This window comes from Diabrotica virgifera, chromosome 3 (assembly GCF_917563875.1).
Source record: "Diabrotica virgifera virgifera chromosome 3, PGI_DIABVI_V3a".
Lineage (NCBI taxonomy): Eukaryota > Metazoa > Arthropoda > Insecta > Coleoptera > Chrysomelidae > Diabrotica > Diabrotica virgifera.
The window spans coordinates 193,783,699-193,799,911 of NC_065445.1; the positions used below are offsets into that span (position 1 = coordinate 193,783,699).

Sequence of the window (16,213 nt, forward strand, 5' to 3'; positions counted from 1 at the left end):
AAAAATAAGCATGTTTTATAAAATCCTCAGCTATGCTTGTGAATTTTTTGAAATTTTAAAATTGATTGCATCCCACCAAAAAAAAATAAAAACCAGAAATGAAGTTTTTGATGGTGGGGGTAGGGGGAAGGGGGTGGTGGGTTAAAATTACGCTGAATTTTATGTGTTAATCACATAGAACTTAAAAAAATAAAAAAAAATGAATTCTGTTAGTAAGGGAGGGTAACTTTTAATTTATTTATCCCGTCCAGAAGTGGAAAGTTTGATGCGCCACTATCGACGCATGTGCCACTGAAAAGTGACGGCACAGTGTTCAAACGTTTTCTTTTAGGTTCTACTATTTAAGTTATAGGGTCCCATCGTGCCTAAAATGATTAAGAAACTTCACCTATAGCGGCTCTTAGTCTATAGCTTCCAAAACGTGTTTGCCGCCTGCGATCTAATACCTCGCAATCATGCAAGATTGGTTGATTGTTTCAAATTCTCTGCTACAGAATCCGCAGCTCAAGTCTCCATGAAACAATCTTATTCTATGCAGGTGTCTCCTGACTTTTACATGCCCAAGAAGGAAGCCTGTTATGACTCTAAGCTGATTCCTGCTTATGAATAAAATAAAACTATGTATATCAATTAAAACAAAATCTTTATTAAAAAAAAATATCCGTTTATAAATTACTATTTACAAATAGAAAGTTCTAATGGAAATTAATGAATATACATGTATGAGATTTGTGAGATTATTATGATTTCAATATTTTTGTAGATTATATATATTTTATAGATTATTTATAATGTATGTATTTATTGTAATCCCACATAATATATTTATTGTAAGCTCACCTACATCGTTGAAGTGAACTGTTATTAAGTACTGGTTGATTATAGTGTTTAAAATTTCTAACTAATATTCACCTATATTTTCAATAGAAAAGATAAAACTATAGTGAGGGGTGAAACAAGGATATTCGATCTCACTCTAACTATTTACTTTAACTTTAGATGCTATGTTTCGAAGTTTAGAATGGACAAATAAAGGAGTGACGATAGACGGCGAAAACCTGAATCATTTAAGATTTTCCGATGATGTTGCGCTAATACCAAAAGACATAGAAAAATTGCAGAAAATGCTATTATAAATACGATTAAAAATAAATCTAGCAAAAACTAGATATTTAACCAACGAATCTTTTATACAGGGTGTCCCAGACTAAATTAGCCACGCAATACCTCGTAATCGAATAGAGATTTTCGAATGGGACAAAAAATGGTCTATTCTACTTGTAAATATTCATCCCTTAGTTACAACCCCTAACTTTAATTTTTTTAATAGCACCCTGTATATTTTTTTGTAGTTTTGGATGTGGTCTTCTATCGTCTATTCAACACATTTTTTGAAAATAAAATCGGTTCGTAAATAACCAAGAAAATATCAGTTTAGTTTTGTTAATTATGTGTCTCAGACTAATAATTTATCCAGGCTATATTTCTTAAACGAATAGAGATTTTCAAATGGGACAAAAACTGATCTATTACATTGTAATACACTTTAATATGGCGTAGAAAAAAATTATCCCCTAAATATTCATCCCTTAGTTACAACCCCTAACTTTATTTTTTTTAAATAGCACCCTGTAAGTTAGGGATGAATATTTAGGGGATGAATTTTTTCTACGCCATATGAAAGTGTATTTATTACAAATGGAATATATCAGCTTTTGTCCCATTCGAAAATCTCTATCCGTTTAAGAAATATAGCCTGGATAAATTAGTCTGGGACACAAAATTAACAAAAATAAACTGATAGTTTCTTGGTTATTTACAAACCGATTTTATTTTCAAAAAATGTGTTGACTAGACGATAAAAGACTACATCCAAAACTATAAAAAAATATGCAGGGTGCTATTAAAAAAATTAAAGTTAAGGGTTGTAACTAACGGATGAATATTTAGGGGATGATTTTTTTGTACGCCATATTAAAGTGTATTACAAGTAGAATATATCACTTTTTGTCACATTCGAAAATCTCTATTCGTTTAAGAGATATAACGTGGGTAAATTAGTCTGGGACACCCTGTATATGTTACAGTTCAAGTTGATTCTCAGTTAGAGTTGACTATTTCTAGTTAGAGTCAACTCCAACTAAAACGAGCAGTAAAAATTGATTTGAAAAATTTAATTCAACTTTTACTAGTTTGAGTTGACTATTCCTGGATCGATTCAGTAAATGTAGGTTATATGAGTATAATCTCACGTGCTTTTTTGATGAGTGTGGGTCTCTTTGTTTTGACGTTTTAACTACTTATTAGTCCACGCTGTATCGTCGCCCCCGTTAGGTAAATTATTACGATTCGATTTTTTTGCACAAACTTACTCAAAAAGATGTTCTTATAACAAATCGACAGGGTACTAGCCGATACGTGGTCGAAAAATTGTTTCAACAAGTCTTTAATTCATAAAAAAAATTTTTCACTTCGGACAAATTTTTTAGCTAATTCGGGTCATTCAGAGCAAAAAAGGTCTCTTGAGATTTTACTCTTAAATTGATTGTTGTCGAGTTATACGCGATTTAAAATTTAAAAATTGCGACAATGGCCATTTTCAAGGCTTAATAACTCGGTTAAAAATTATTATTATGAAAGATAGAAAGTGACCACATCAAAGTTTAAACCACCCTACAAGATCCTAAAGAAATTTTTGCAATTATTTTATTACTAAGCTGTTATTTTTAATTGTTAACAATAAGCAGTAAGAGCGTATTGACTCGGCCGTCAATGTGAGTCCGAGTGAGATTCACCATTGGACGGGTCGGAATAGTGCATCTCTTTCGTACTCATTATTGACGGCCGCCTAATACGTGCTTAGCGTTCATTTTTAATAATTAAAAATAACCGCTTAGTAATACACAAATTTGTTCCGGATTTTTTATAGAGGGGACTTTAAACTTGGATTTGGTCACTTCCTGACTTTCATAATAATAATTTTTAACCGTATTGTTGAGCCTTGAAAATGGCTATTTGCGCGTTTTTAAAATTTTGAATCGCGTATAACTCGACAACAACCAATTTAAGATAAATATCACGAGAGAATCTTTTTTCTTAGAATGACCCAAATGATCTAAAAAAAATATTGTTCGAAGTGAAAAAATTATTTTTGTGAATTTGTCTAAAAAAATTGTTTAATAGTTATTTATGAAACAGTTCGTGAAGTATGCTTTTTGCGAACGCACGCGATGTTCAGAGCACGAGCGACAACTGAGCGAGTGCTATACATCGCGTAAGTTCGCAAAAAGTACTTCACGCACAGTTTCATACAATATTTTATCTACGATAGACAATTAAAAGAACTGTAACTCTTCTCACTGGAATTCATTTCTATTCTACAATTTTTAGAACTTTGACATTTAAAAATTCTAATTTCTTTGAAACCACAAAACTGTCAAAATTTGTGTTGTAATTTATTGTAAAGACAACCATTGTACGAAGCGACCGTTGAATTGCGACCAAGAGCAAATAAGATGAGTAGAGGTAGACCACAAACAACATGAACTGATGACATCAAGGGAATGGCTAGCCACGAATGCATGCTAAAACAACGAACAGAAATCAATGGACAAAGGTAAGGAGGGCTTTCATCCGACGATGGATGGAGTAGCTATTGATAATGATGAACCTAACGATATTAATAAATTATATACATTTCAAAAAAGTCCAACAAATGGCAGTTCAACTACGACCAGTCTTCTTTTATTATATCAGCACCTTTTAGTCCAATCATCATAGTGGGCGCATGAGTATTCCCGCTAACTAAACGAGGCATAATACTGGCATCTACCACTCTTAAGTTCGTAATGCCGTGAACTCGCAGCCTCGAGTCTACCACGGCAGTGTTTTCGTCAGGACCCATGGTACACGTACTGGAAGGATGGTAGATGGTGATGGCATAGTGCCTCAAAACGCATTTCCAGTAGTCATCGGATTGATACTTGTATGCGTCGCAAGCGGGTGCAATAGGCCGTATTAGTTCCGGATTATGTACCTTCAAAGCTTTAGTCTTGAAGAACAACTCATCTGAGAATCTGTAATAGGCAATGATTAGGATTTTATGAAATAAATTTAGAGAAAGCAACACAAATGCCAAAATTACCAAATATACCAAATCATACCGAATTATGACTAAACAGACAATAATAACGCAACTAACCTCAAGAATTTATAAAGCGAATTTAAATAAACAGTACTGAAATGCGTATGCCTCAAACTTGTATGTGTCAAGCGCCGATACATAGTCCATGCGGTGAGACCGTTCCCGTCTGAAAATTTTTCTGATTCGGCTTCTTTGTGGATTCCTATTCAAAAATGTGCCCTTTAAACAAATCTGAAGGGTACCGGGCAGAATTTTTGGGCAGAAATTGTTTAAACAATTTTTTTAAACAAATGCAAAAGATCACGTTTTTTTGCCCCTGAACATATATTTTTAAGTTTCGTGGGTCATTCTAAACAAGAAAGGTATCTTGTAAATTTTCTCAAAAATTGATAGTTTTCGAGTTATGGGCGATTTAAAATCTGAAAAATGCGAAAATACGCATTTTCGAGGCAAGAAGAATTCGCCGGGTTGGACGAAAACATCTGTCCTGGCATCTGTCTGACTGCGTAACGTTGTTTGATATGGCTGCCGATCGAGAAACATTTCGTCAGCTTGTTAATACGACGATAGCCAACGTTTAAAGACAAGCACGGCACACTAAGAAGAACTATTTAGTAATATTTTCACTGGCGGTATTTGTTGTTTGCTTAAATATCTGAACTCACATTTAAAATCTTCATTTCTGTTTTTCTAATTGGCATTTGTTTCTGTAATGTTTTACCTTTTTTGTTATTGCTACTAACCTATGCAGTACATACATTAGTAAAGTAAATAAAGTAAATTAAAACTATTGCCTTCGAATCTCACCTGATTGCTTCCAGAAATACTTGCAGATCTTCATCATCTTCATCCGTCAAGTAGCCAGTGTTTATAAGAGGATGGTCATACACGCTGGTACTGTTTAAAATGATCTCACCTCTAGACCTTGGAGATAATAACACTGGCATGTGAGCAAGACAAGGTCTATCTTTACATATTTTTATTTTTTCTTTGATTACTTCATCCGGAATATTATGGGCTCTAAAAAGCATATAAAAAAATGACTCATCATTAGGATTTAAGATGAGGTTGTGGTAAGAGATGCTCGGCCAGATAGAATCGTTGCGGATATTAACAAAGCTCAAGTAGTTAGTTAGGCCAATGTTGCTCAAAGGTCCAGTTTTGTGTTTAAAATATTCGTAGATGGCATCAATCGGATCGAAAGGTACGATAGCGTTTAAGTCTAGCTTAAGCTCGTATGCAACAAACATCAAGTGATCTTGTAGATTCTTTCCAACTGGTAAATCTTTAATCGTTTCTATTCCTAAGTCAGTCAAGTGTTGTTTGGGACCAACTCCTGACAACATCAGTAATTGCGCTGAGCCAACTGTGCCTGCTGAAAGTATCACTTCTTTCTTTGCTCGTAAACGTAGAGTTGTATTGCCTACTTTTACTTCTACTCCTTTGGTCATTTTCGTTTTCGGATCTATTATCAGTTTATGCACCATGGAATGTAGACTAGTAAATAAATTTTTTCGGTTTTTGACAGCACCCAAGATTTCCCTGCCAGTGTTTGATCTAATACCATTGTGGACACAGATTGGGGCGTCCACTGTTCCTATGGGGTTTTCGGGATTTTGTTCGCTAAGGATTGGAACTCCTAGTTCAAGGAATCCTTTGTTCATAGATTTTCTAAGCGGACTATCTAAAAGAATATATACTATGAGGTATAAGTTAAAGGATATAGCTAAAAATTAAATAAATTAATAATAATACAATAAAATTTTGTCAAACTATATAAACCACGGGTCTGAACTACCACGGAACTAGTTTTTTGTTTAAATTTTTGAAGTTATACTTCTTTACCGGCGATAGAGGGTAAATTTTTATATGGGAAAACCTAGCGACCGGGCGCATGCGTATTATAACTTTGTTCTGATTGGATGTTCAAATGACATGTCAAAAATTATTCAATATGGCGGCTGTGGCACAGCTGTAGTTAGATTATTTATGGTTGTTGCGTTTTAAAATTTGTGTGAAAAGAAACAACAAACAAAAGTTAGTTAATACTTATACTGCCTTTTTAAATAGTTTTCATATACCTATATTTTTGGACTTTTGGACTATTTTGGAAAAGGAAAACTCATTCTAATTTGGTAAGTACCTAGTTTTTATTATAATCATATTGTAATTATACATTTGGATTAGGTTGAAATACATACATTTATTTTCTCAAGAATGCGGATTTTAGAGAGAAATCCCAAAATAGGTTCGATTTTTATTTTTAAATTATGATTTTTTGGCGTAGATTTATTTATCTAGTAGGTATGTAATGCTTTGATTTACATACTTAATTTGATTACCAACAAAAGTTCTACCAATCTTCATCTAATATATTGTTTTCTTACTGTTTTGTTATATTTTTATATTTTCTTCCACAAAATGAGTCAAAGCGGCACGAAATTTAAGGGTTCAATTCCCGATGCAAGTTTTATTTTTTTATTTTTTTTATGCATATTATGATTGTAAGTATATTTGTTATATAATTTTTTTTTTCAGCAAATGCGTATTTAAAATTTTTGCCAACAATTATTATCGTCCAGAAATCATTTTTTCTTTGTGGCATTTTTCAATGTGTTTGTGTGCGTTTTATTCTTTTATTTTTTTAAATTTTTGGTATAGTCTTAAAAATCACATAATATGTAGTAGAAGAGGTCCGTAAAGTTGGCTTGTCCACTTTTATATAACAATAAAATTTTCATGCCATAATTTAGTGCTCATTTAGTGCTAATTTTGTACCGCAGTCCCGAATTTTGTGCTCTTTATTTATTTAAAAAAGCAGGTGGACAAGCCAGCTTAACGTTAAGCTGGCTTGTCCACTCTTAGTACACAATGAAAAAATAAAATTATTCGGATTCTAAATAGGCTATAATTTAGTGCTCATTTAGTGCTAATTTTGTACCCTAAACATTATAATGACATATTTGTTTAAACAATTTGTTATAAACAAAATTTAAAAAAATTAAAAAATCGAAAATTTTTTTATGCTATAATTTAGTGCTCATTTAGTGCTAATAAAATATCCATATTCTGAATTTTGTGCTCTTTATTTATTTAAAAAAGCAGGTGGACAAGCCAGCTTAACGTTAAGCTGGCTTGTCCACTCTTAGTACACAATGAAAAAATAAAATTATTCAGATTCTAAATAGGCTGTAATTTAGTGCTCATTTAGTGCTAATTTTGTACCATAAACATTATAATGAAATATTTGTTTAAACAATTTGTTATAAACAAAATTTTAAAAAATGAATACCTTTACTGTAATAATAACTAATAACTTACTTTTTGCTAACAAAATATATATTCCTTGAATGTTGTGTCCTTTGTTTATTTTAATCGAGCCTAAATCATATTATGTGATATAAAAAAATATTTTAATAATTTATATACTGTAATGCAGGGGTGGGCAAAAGCCGGCCCGCGGGCCGGATCCGGCCCTTTTGCTTACTTTATCCAGCCCGTTGATAAATTCTTCTTCGTCAAATTTCTTTGTCTAAATGTTTTAAAATAATACTTATAGCGTTTGTGCCAAAAAAATTTCTTGGGCAGTTCAGGGAAAAACTCAACCAAAAAGATGCGTACACAGCGTGCATTCACGGTATAGTCTTCCGGCCCGGGAGATATGTTGAAAATGTCATTTTGGGCCCGCGCTTAAAAGTATTTGCCCACCCCTGCTGTAATGTATTATAAATAGTTTATTCCGTTTAAGATAATTTGACCTTAGGAGCCAGGATATTACATCTTTAAAGATGGCACGTCATAAACCCTTTTGTATTGAAAGGAACTTTTATGCGTGAAATATACCTCCAATAGTGTTTTCTCATGGTTTTTAACTACAGTAGAAAAAATTGGAGACACTAAGGGCCGGTTGTTCGAACGCTAATCAAGAATGATCATTATCAAATAATTAATTACTATCAATGTCAACTTTGTTTTGGTTGTTAAAAAGTCTGTGGAGTCTATAATCAATTAATATAACAATGATTATTAACATAATTAATAATAAATCTCATAAATGTAATTAATTATGTTTTCAGCAACCCAAACAAAGTTGACATTGACAGTTTTGGTGACAGTAATTAAATATTTGATAATGATCATTGTTGATTAGCGTTCGAACAACCGGCCCTTAGGCTCAAACAGGAACATATGTTTTAAATCCTTTTATGATTGGGTTACTAAATAATAATAAAGACTTTTTTTCAAATCTGTAAAGTCGAAATAATTTCCGCACCCTGAAGTCAGTATTCGTCTTGACGTTGACTTGACCACTTCTGTAATATTTTGTTTATTAAACAGGCACTTAATAATTGCGTTGTTATTGAATGTGATTTATGTATTTACGTGAGTGATATTTGTTAAGGGGGTTCTTACATATGTAAAAGTATATGCAATTTTAGCGATTTTTGTAAAGGCCTCCTGACAAAACTAGAAGAGATATCGAATATCCCCCTTAATAGTGAAATAGTTGTGAAAATGAGTATCCCTCACGTTGGTAGGAAAAGGAACATTTCACCGTCTAGAGTGAAAAGTTCACCGTCTGCTTATGAAAAGTCGAAGCATCTGCTTTATTATGATGACGATTTTAAAAAACTAAAAAGTAAAGAAGATGGTGTATGGCTTGACTTCTGTGAAGAGCTGGGTGGCAAATTAAAGCATACTACGTTATATAGTAGAGTATGTAATTTAAGGAAAACGAAATTCACCGAACCCACAATTGATGAAAATATTAGCAAATGTGTAATTAATAAAGATCAAGACAGTTTTTTTTCGAACAGTGACGAAATTAGCTTTATAATTTATGGTAAAAAATCAGAATATGAAGCCTTATTAGTACAAAAGACATATAAAAGACGCGAAACAAGAAAAAACAAAGTTTATACAAGGGAGTCATTGCGTTTAGATTCATCGCGTAATTATTCGCGATGGATTACGTTTGCAATTTGGGCTGGAACAAAAATACCCTGTGGATTCAATATTCTGAATCATTCAATTACTGATAATGGTAATTATGGTACTCTTCAAGGTAAGTTTTTTAACATTTTCTTCATTCTTTATAACTTAAAATCAAAATTAGAATTAGTGACACAACAAAAAAATTTAGTAATATAATTTAAAATTATGCAATAGTTTATTTCTTTCATTAACCCTTTAAGCATGAATATTCCCTAAATCTTATTTGTCATAAATTTATACATGTTAAATTTATGATAAATGTCATTTATGGTAAATAAGTTTGATGGAAAATGAGATTTCGGCCAAATGAAATAAAAGCCAAAAGAAATTTCAGTCAAATGAAATTGATGCCAAATGAGATTTAGAGACTATAAATACACCTCAAATAAGTTTTTATTTTAAATAAGGTTCCGAAATACCTACATAATTATCTATAGCAAATTTGTTATAATCGTAATATTAGGACTATGAGATTTTATATCTCTGACTCTGACTGACCAAAACAGTTTAACAGTTAAACTCTTAGAAAATTACGATTATCTCCTAAAATGAAATCGACAAAATGGGCCCTTTTCATGCGGACGTACACATATAAATATTAGGGGGGTAATAAATTATGAAGATATTTCGATTATCATTTTTGCTCTGGCTATTCCCTTTGCCCAGAATAGCGACTGTATCGATAAATAATAATCGAAATATCTTCGAAATAAGTGTGAAGAAGTTTAGATTAGATTATTATCTTTGTCCCGGTCTACCCTAGGTATTTAAGTATTTTTGAGTTCCTATTACATAATAAATAGACTTAATAGATTATGGATAAATAGATTAAATAATAAATAAATAAATAGACCACAAAAATCTATCTATCAACCCACAAAATGTTCAATGATACGCTTCTAATTTTTAATACGAATAAAAATTTATCAAATCGAATTTGTCCACATTTGTATTTCATTAAGTATGAAAAGTGACATTTCAAAATAATATTGATACCTAAATATGTTCCTGTTTTCAATATTTTAATTATAAAATTTGTGTACAAGACTTATTTTACGTTATTATTATTACATTATAATCTTATTTTTTAAACTTTAAATCATATAAAAATTTAATTTAGAAAAATGTAATTTTTTTAGGATATTGTAGCTGTGGTAGCAAACTTCTTTGTACACTTGATAATGAAACTTATTTTGAAGATGTGCAAATGGAATGTGTTGTCAAGAAAGGAAAAAACTTTGGCAAATGCAAAAAACGCTATTTGAGGGAACCATTTCGGACGGAAGCTGCAATTGAATTGACTAATAAAGGAGCAGAAATATATCGAACTGAACAAGCTAGAGGAAATATGGAACCAGGCGATCAAGAACCACCTTTTATGCCTAGTGCACCTGTTTTAAGAGTTGCTAAAGCTGGACATGTCCGTTCACAATACATTCATTCAGACCTTTTTGAAGCAATACGTATTATGAAAACTTCTACCTGGAATAATGCAATTCATGGCATTGGTTATGATCCCTTTTTCGTGCACTTTTGGACCGCACATCAAACAAGATTATACTTTTATTATGCAAAAAATGAAATTACAAGCGTTTGTCTGGATGCGACAGGAAATATTGCAAATAGCATTGAAACGATTGGAGGAACAAAAGCAGGCCCTGTTTATTTATATTCGATTGTTGTTAACAACGATGCAGGACAATTTAGTGTAGCACAAATGCTGAGCTCAGTACATAATACTAATGCAGTTATGTACTTCCTTAACGAGTGGACTCGTTTAGGTGCCCCTCAACCTAAATAATTCACGTGTGATGGAGGAAAAGCGCTCATAATCGCCAGCATTAAAGCATTCACTCAGTACCGCACCATCGAAGAATATGTTAATGCTTCTGACCTCCCTCAATGTTTTATTAGAATGGATGTTGCTCATTTCATTAAATTGTACGTAAATTTTTTGAGTGACTTGACAAAATCTAAGAAAGTTAAAGTATTTTATAAAGCTGCTATAGGACAATTATTATTATGTCAAACTATAGAAAGAGCAACCACTATTCTAAAAGCAATTTTAATAGTGGCTTCTTGCGAAACAGATGGATTACTCATTAATTCAAATGAAGACAGTAGTTGTGAAACGCAAAAACAATTTTTAAAAAATATAGTTCAGCCACATGGTTTAGAAGAGGCTCTTTTCGACGAAGAAGTAACAGAAAAATGGGAATCAATGAGGCCAACTAATGAATCTATTTTTGAGGACACAAACGAAGAAAGTGAAAACTTAACAGATAAACCAATAAATTGTTGGTCAGATTGGTTTGAAAATGTTGAAAAAGAAGTCGAAATGGTGAAAACAAAAGAAATAGGAATACATGACAATCCATTTAATTTGCCAGAATTTTGCGCACGTTTAAAGAAAGACATTAAAAGCTTCCCGTTATGGTCTTGTATTTGGGTACAAAAATTTGGATTTGGTAAAATTCCGGCTTCCAGTTCTGCAGTAGAAAGCGAAATAAAAAATATAAAAAAAGATTTATTTGAAAAAAAATTGAGAGCAGATGCAGCAGTTAATGCGATTTTAGAGTACCTGGTTGGTCGCTCTAATATAATTCAAGCGAAAACTGATGCAATGGAAAACAAAGAAGATAACGTTGAAATTACTAAAGGATCTGGAAATGAATCGGAGAAAGATCTTGATGCAGAAAGAAATTTAATAATTGCTACTGAACCAAAGTCAATCTCAATTAAGGAAGATAAAGAATTCGTAAAAGGTATGTAAAAGCTTCTAACTGAAGTAGGTATTTCTTATTCATTACACCTTGTTATATATTTTACAACTATTTTTATTTTCTCTCATGTTTACAGATACAATTCAAGAAGAGAACGTAAGAATAATTAATACCAAAGAAATAATATGCCAATTGTGTTCATCCAGTTGTGCACAACAAAATAAAGGGAGTAGTGAAATGTTGTGCAACAACTGCAATGCTGTAAAGAACGTACAACAAATAATCGACTTAGGAAAAGAAGAAAATTGGCGTGGTCAAGTCACTAAGGCAACAAAAATACAACTAAAAAATCGAGAACAAAATCTGCAAAGTTATCAAAATACTTGGATCAAAACCAAACTACTTTTGATTCACTGTTTCAAGATAATTTGCAGAAAGTGCCTATTCTGAAGAATGGAAATGCTTTCAATTTAAAGGTAAAATTAATCAGTTTAAATTAAATATTACTTTGTGTTGCAAAATAGTTAATAGTGAATAATTACTTAATTTAAATGAACTCAGTTCAATCAAATTATGAATTTATTACGATAAACAAAATAATTAAAATATTTAAAATTTTATACCGGTTTCTTTTATTCTAGGGTGTGAAAATTAAAAAACAATTGTATTCATTTTATAACACGTGTGCAATAGATTCAATTGTACAATCGTTTATTGTTGGAGCAATAGACCATTCTGAAGTCGAAAATGCATTAAAAACATTACAAAAGGATTGTCCATTTATTGCACTTGCACTATATATAAAAAAGATGGGAGTTGCACAATCTTATGTAAAACGAGGCAGAATTTTACTGGAGTTTCATGAAAGTGCTATACAGAAGACACTAAACAAAACAAATAATGAACTTCAAAAAGTAATACACGTAGACTGCAACACAAATGCTTTTGACATGATGTTAAAATTAATTGAAAAATTACCAATTAACAGAATAGTCAGAAACTGTAATAATGGTTGCCCTCAAAGAACCCGAGAAACGAATTATTATGTTTTGGATAACTTACTCTTTAAGGAAGCTTTAAACGAAGTGGAAATGCAAGAAGCATTAACAGCTGACAGAGATTGTAGCAGAAGAGGATGCTTAGGACAATCAGAAGTGCAATATGATTCAAGTGGTACGTTTTAAATGATTAAAATCAACAAAAGTATTTTATTTTTCACGTGTACACATAAATTAAAGAAAATCCATATACTTAAAATAATTTCTTTACAGGTCCAATTATCTTAATTCAATTAACGGACATCAGGACATTAACTCATCTGGATAACATCCCGATAAAATTTTCTGATGTACTTGGGACCTCTGATTATTATTTACTGGTAGGAGTAATCCGTTACATTAACAATGACCTTACCTCGACTAATGGATTAGGAAAACTGTCCATGGGACACTACACAACAATCTGTCGCAGAAATAATCTGTGGACCGAGTTTAATGATCTCAATGCAGGAACACAAAGAACTCTAACCAAAGATGTGGACAAAAAAGTCAACATAGAATTTCTAATATACATTAAAGTTGAAAAAACGTATAAATAAAATCAATTAAAACTGTATCACCATGCCTTTATATTTAGACTGTAATTCTTTTCTACATTAATAAAGAGCACCAAATTTGATCTCACGATGTCTTATTTAGTTATTTGCACACAATTTGCGCTAAATTGGATCACTAAAAATTTTCGTTTTTATTACTGTTTAAAATTTTAATGATTTATAATAATCTTTATGGTACAAAATTAGCACCAAATGAGCACTAAATTATTGCATAAAAATTTTTTCAATATTTTAATTTTTAAAAGTTTTGTTTATAACAAATTGTTTAAACAAATATTTTATTATAATGTTTATGGTACAAAATTAGCACTAAATGAGCACTAAATTATAGCCTATTTAGAATCTGAATAATTTTATTTTTTCATTGTGTACTAAGAGTGGACAAGCCAGCTTAACGTTAAGCTGGCTTGTGCACCTGCTTTTTTAAATAAATAAAGAGCACAAAATTCAGGATATGGATATTTTGTTAGCACTAAATGAGCACTAAATTCTAGCATAAAAAATTTTCTATTTTTTAATTTTTTTAAATTTTGTTTATAACAAATTGTTTAAACAAATATTTCATTATAATGTTTATGGTACAAAATTAGCACTAAATGAGCACTAAATTATAGCCTATTTAGAATCTCAATAATTTTATTTTTTCATTGTGCACTAAGAGTCGACAAGCCAGCTTAACGTTAAGCTGGCTTGTCCACCTGCTTTTTTAAATAAATAAAGAGCACAAAATTCGGGACTGCGGTACAAAATTAGCACTAAATGAGCACTAAATTATGGCATGAAAATTTTATTGTTATATAAAAGTGGACAAGCCAACTTTACGGACCTTAGTAGAAGTATAACTTCTTACGTGCGTACAAAGTACACACACATTCTTCTTTTATTTAAAGAAATACATAAATAAAATAAAATATCATCAAATTGTTTATAGGCTATTGATTATATTCAATACTAGCTGACCCGGTGAACTTCGTTGCACCTTATGTACCTTATGGAATTAGATAATGTGTCATAATTCAATAACTAAAAATTAACAGAACCAAAAAAATATTCAAACATATTACGTCTGAAGAAAGTTGAATCTTCCATGTGCAAAACCTGTAGACAATGAGCCGGGATAGGTAAAATTTGCTAGGCATTTTAATGTTTATTGGCATAATTTTATGCTAGGGCAGCATAAGAGTCTATAACTTGAATAGTAGAAAACATTATGCCGTAGAAAGTATTATGCCGTCACATTTTAGTGGCACATGCATCGACGCACTGTGGTTCAAAATGCCGAAAACGTGGTCTTGAACCTTTAAAAGCGTATATGGTTCATACACTTCGGATTTACCTTCGTACTTAAGGGTTTTTGGCATCGCTCATTATCAATCTGACATTTCTTTTAAACAAAATCGCGGATTCAAAATGGAGGAAAATATTTAAAATATCAATGAAAACGAATTATTTTTTAAAAATTCAGTAATTTAAGGTCGCTTATTACAAATCTGACATTTTTTTGAAAATAAATGACATATCCAATATGGCGTAAATAAATTCAAAATTTTTATTTTAAACGCATATTTTTTTAGTCCAGAAAGCCACTGCGCATCCGCTAGGGAAAATATTCTAATTCGGATTTTTTGCACAATCTTACTCAAAAAGGACTCCTTTAAACAAATTTGCATGTTGCCAGGACCAAAAGGTGGTCAAAAATTTTTTAAACGTTTTTTTTTGTTTTTTGAAGTTATACTTCTTTACCGGCGATAGAGGGTGATTTTTTTATGTGTTAAAACCTATCAGCCCGGCGCATGCGCATTATAACTTTGTTCTGATTGGATGTTCAAATGACATGTCAAAAATTATCCGATATTGCAGCTGTGGTTTGGAGGTAAAGGTAAAGGTAAACAAATGTATAATATATTAGTTTTATTGTTGTGAGGACAGAAACAAAAAAGTTTATAATATTGTAGTGACTTTTAAATAGTTTTTAAAAGCAACAGGTACGTAATAATTGTTAATGTATCATGGATATAAACCTACCTATTTGATCTGCCAAAATACATAGTATGTAACTTTTATTTATATAATTTGATTACCATCAAAATTTCTATCAATATTCACCTAATATATTGTTTTTTTACTCTATGTTTTGTTGTATTTTTTCAATTCTAAATCATTTCAATTCAAAATTAAAATAATTTGATAAATTTTCAACATATCAAAATATCACAAGTTTAATCCGTTTAGTTAGTCGATCTTCGTAAATAATGACACGTAGTGTCCGTGGCTAAGCGGAGAAGGCGAATGAATTCCAATACCAACCGCTCTTATCAGCGCTGGTTCGAGTCCCAATAGAAACTTTCTTTTTTGTTTTTTTTTAATACATTTTATGATTGTAAGTATATTTATTATATAATTGTATTTTCAGAAAATACGTATTTAGTTAAAAATTTTTTCGACAATTAATGTTCAGACATCATTTGTGGCTTGTTTAATGTGTTTGTGTGTGTTTTATTCTTTTATTATTTTAATTTTTGGCACTGTTCTAATAAAAATGTTTGAGAAGTAGTAAGTATAAATTAGTTTAATATTTAAACAAAATATACATAAAAAGTATATTAATTTCGTTTAAATCATATAATAGAAGTATAACTTCTTACGTGCGTACAAAGTACACACACATTCTTTTTTCCTAAAATTATTTTTCTTGCATGGAAAAAAGTTTTTTTAGGTTTTTTGGATCATTCCAAA

The 16,213-nt window shown here is 31.2% G+C and overlaps 2 protein-coding genes across 2 annotated transcripts in view; one reads left to right on the top strand and one right to left on the bottom strand.

The window, feature by feature from the left end:
- Positions 1-299: 299 nt before the first annotated feature.
- Positions 300-16,213, bottom strand: part of LOC126881499 (glucose dehydrogenase [FAD, quinone]-like) — a 96,043-nt gene continuing 80,129 nt past the window's right edge. Inside the window, exons 3-4 of the mRNA XM_050645791.1 lie at positions 4,952-5,828; positions 300-4,076 (exon numbers count right to left, since the gene is read on the bottom strand). Coding sequence (XP_050501748.1) covers positions 3,728-4,076; positions 4,952-5,828 — 1,226 coding nt within the window. The 3' untranslated portion in view covers positions 300-3,727. The remainder of the gene's footprint in view (positions 4,077-4,951; positions 5,829-16,213) is intronic.
- On the top strand, positions 12,385-13,539 carry LOC126881500 (uncharacterized). The gene is made up of 2 exons (XM_050645792.1): positions 12,385-13,035; positions 13,134-13,539. Exons 1-2 carry the CDS (start codon positions 12,672-12,674, stop codon positions 13,457-13,459), a joined length of 690 nt encoding a protein of 229 aa, XP_050501749.1. The 5' UTR covers positions 12,385-12,671; the 3' UTR covers positions 13,460-13,539.

Bases quoted from the DNA above. Each gene is read 5' to 3' on its own strand.
- LOC126881500 (XM_050645792.1), top strand. From the start codon at position 12,672: ATGGGAGTTGCACAATCTTATGTAAAACGAGGCAGAATTTTACTGGAG. The intron at 13,036-13,133 runs GTACGTTTTAAA...ATTTCTTTACAG, and splicing joins AGTGCAATATGATTCAAGTG to GTCCAATTATCTTAATTCAA.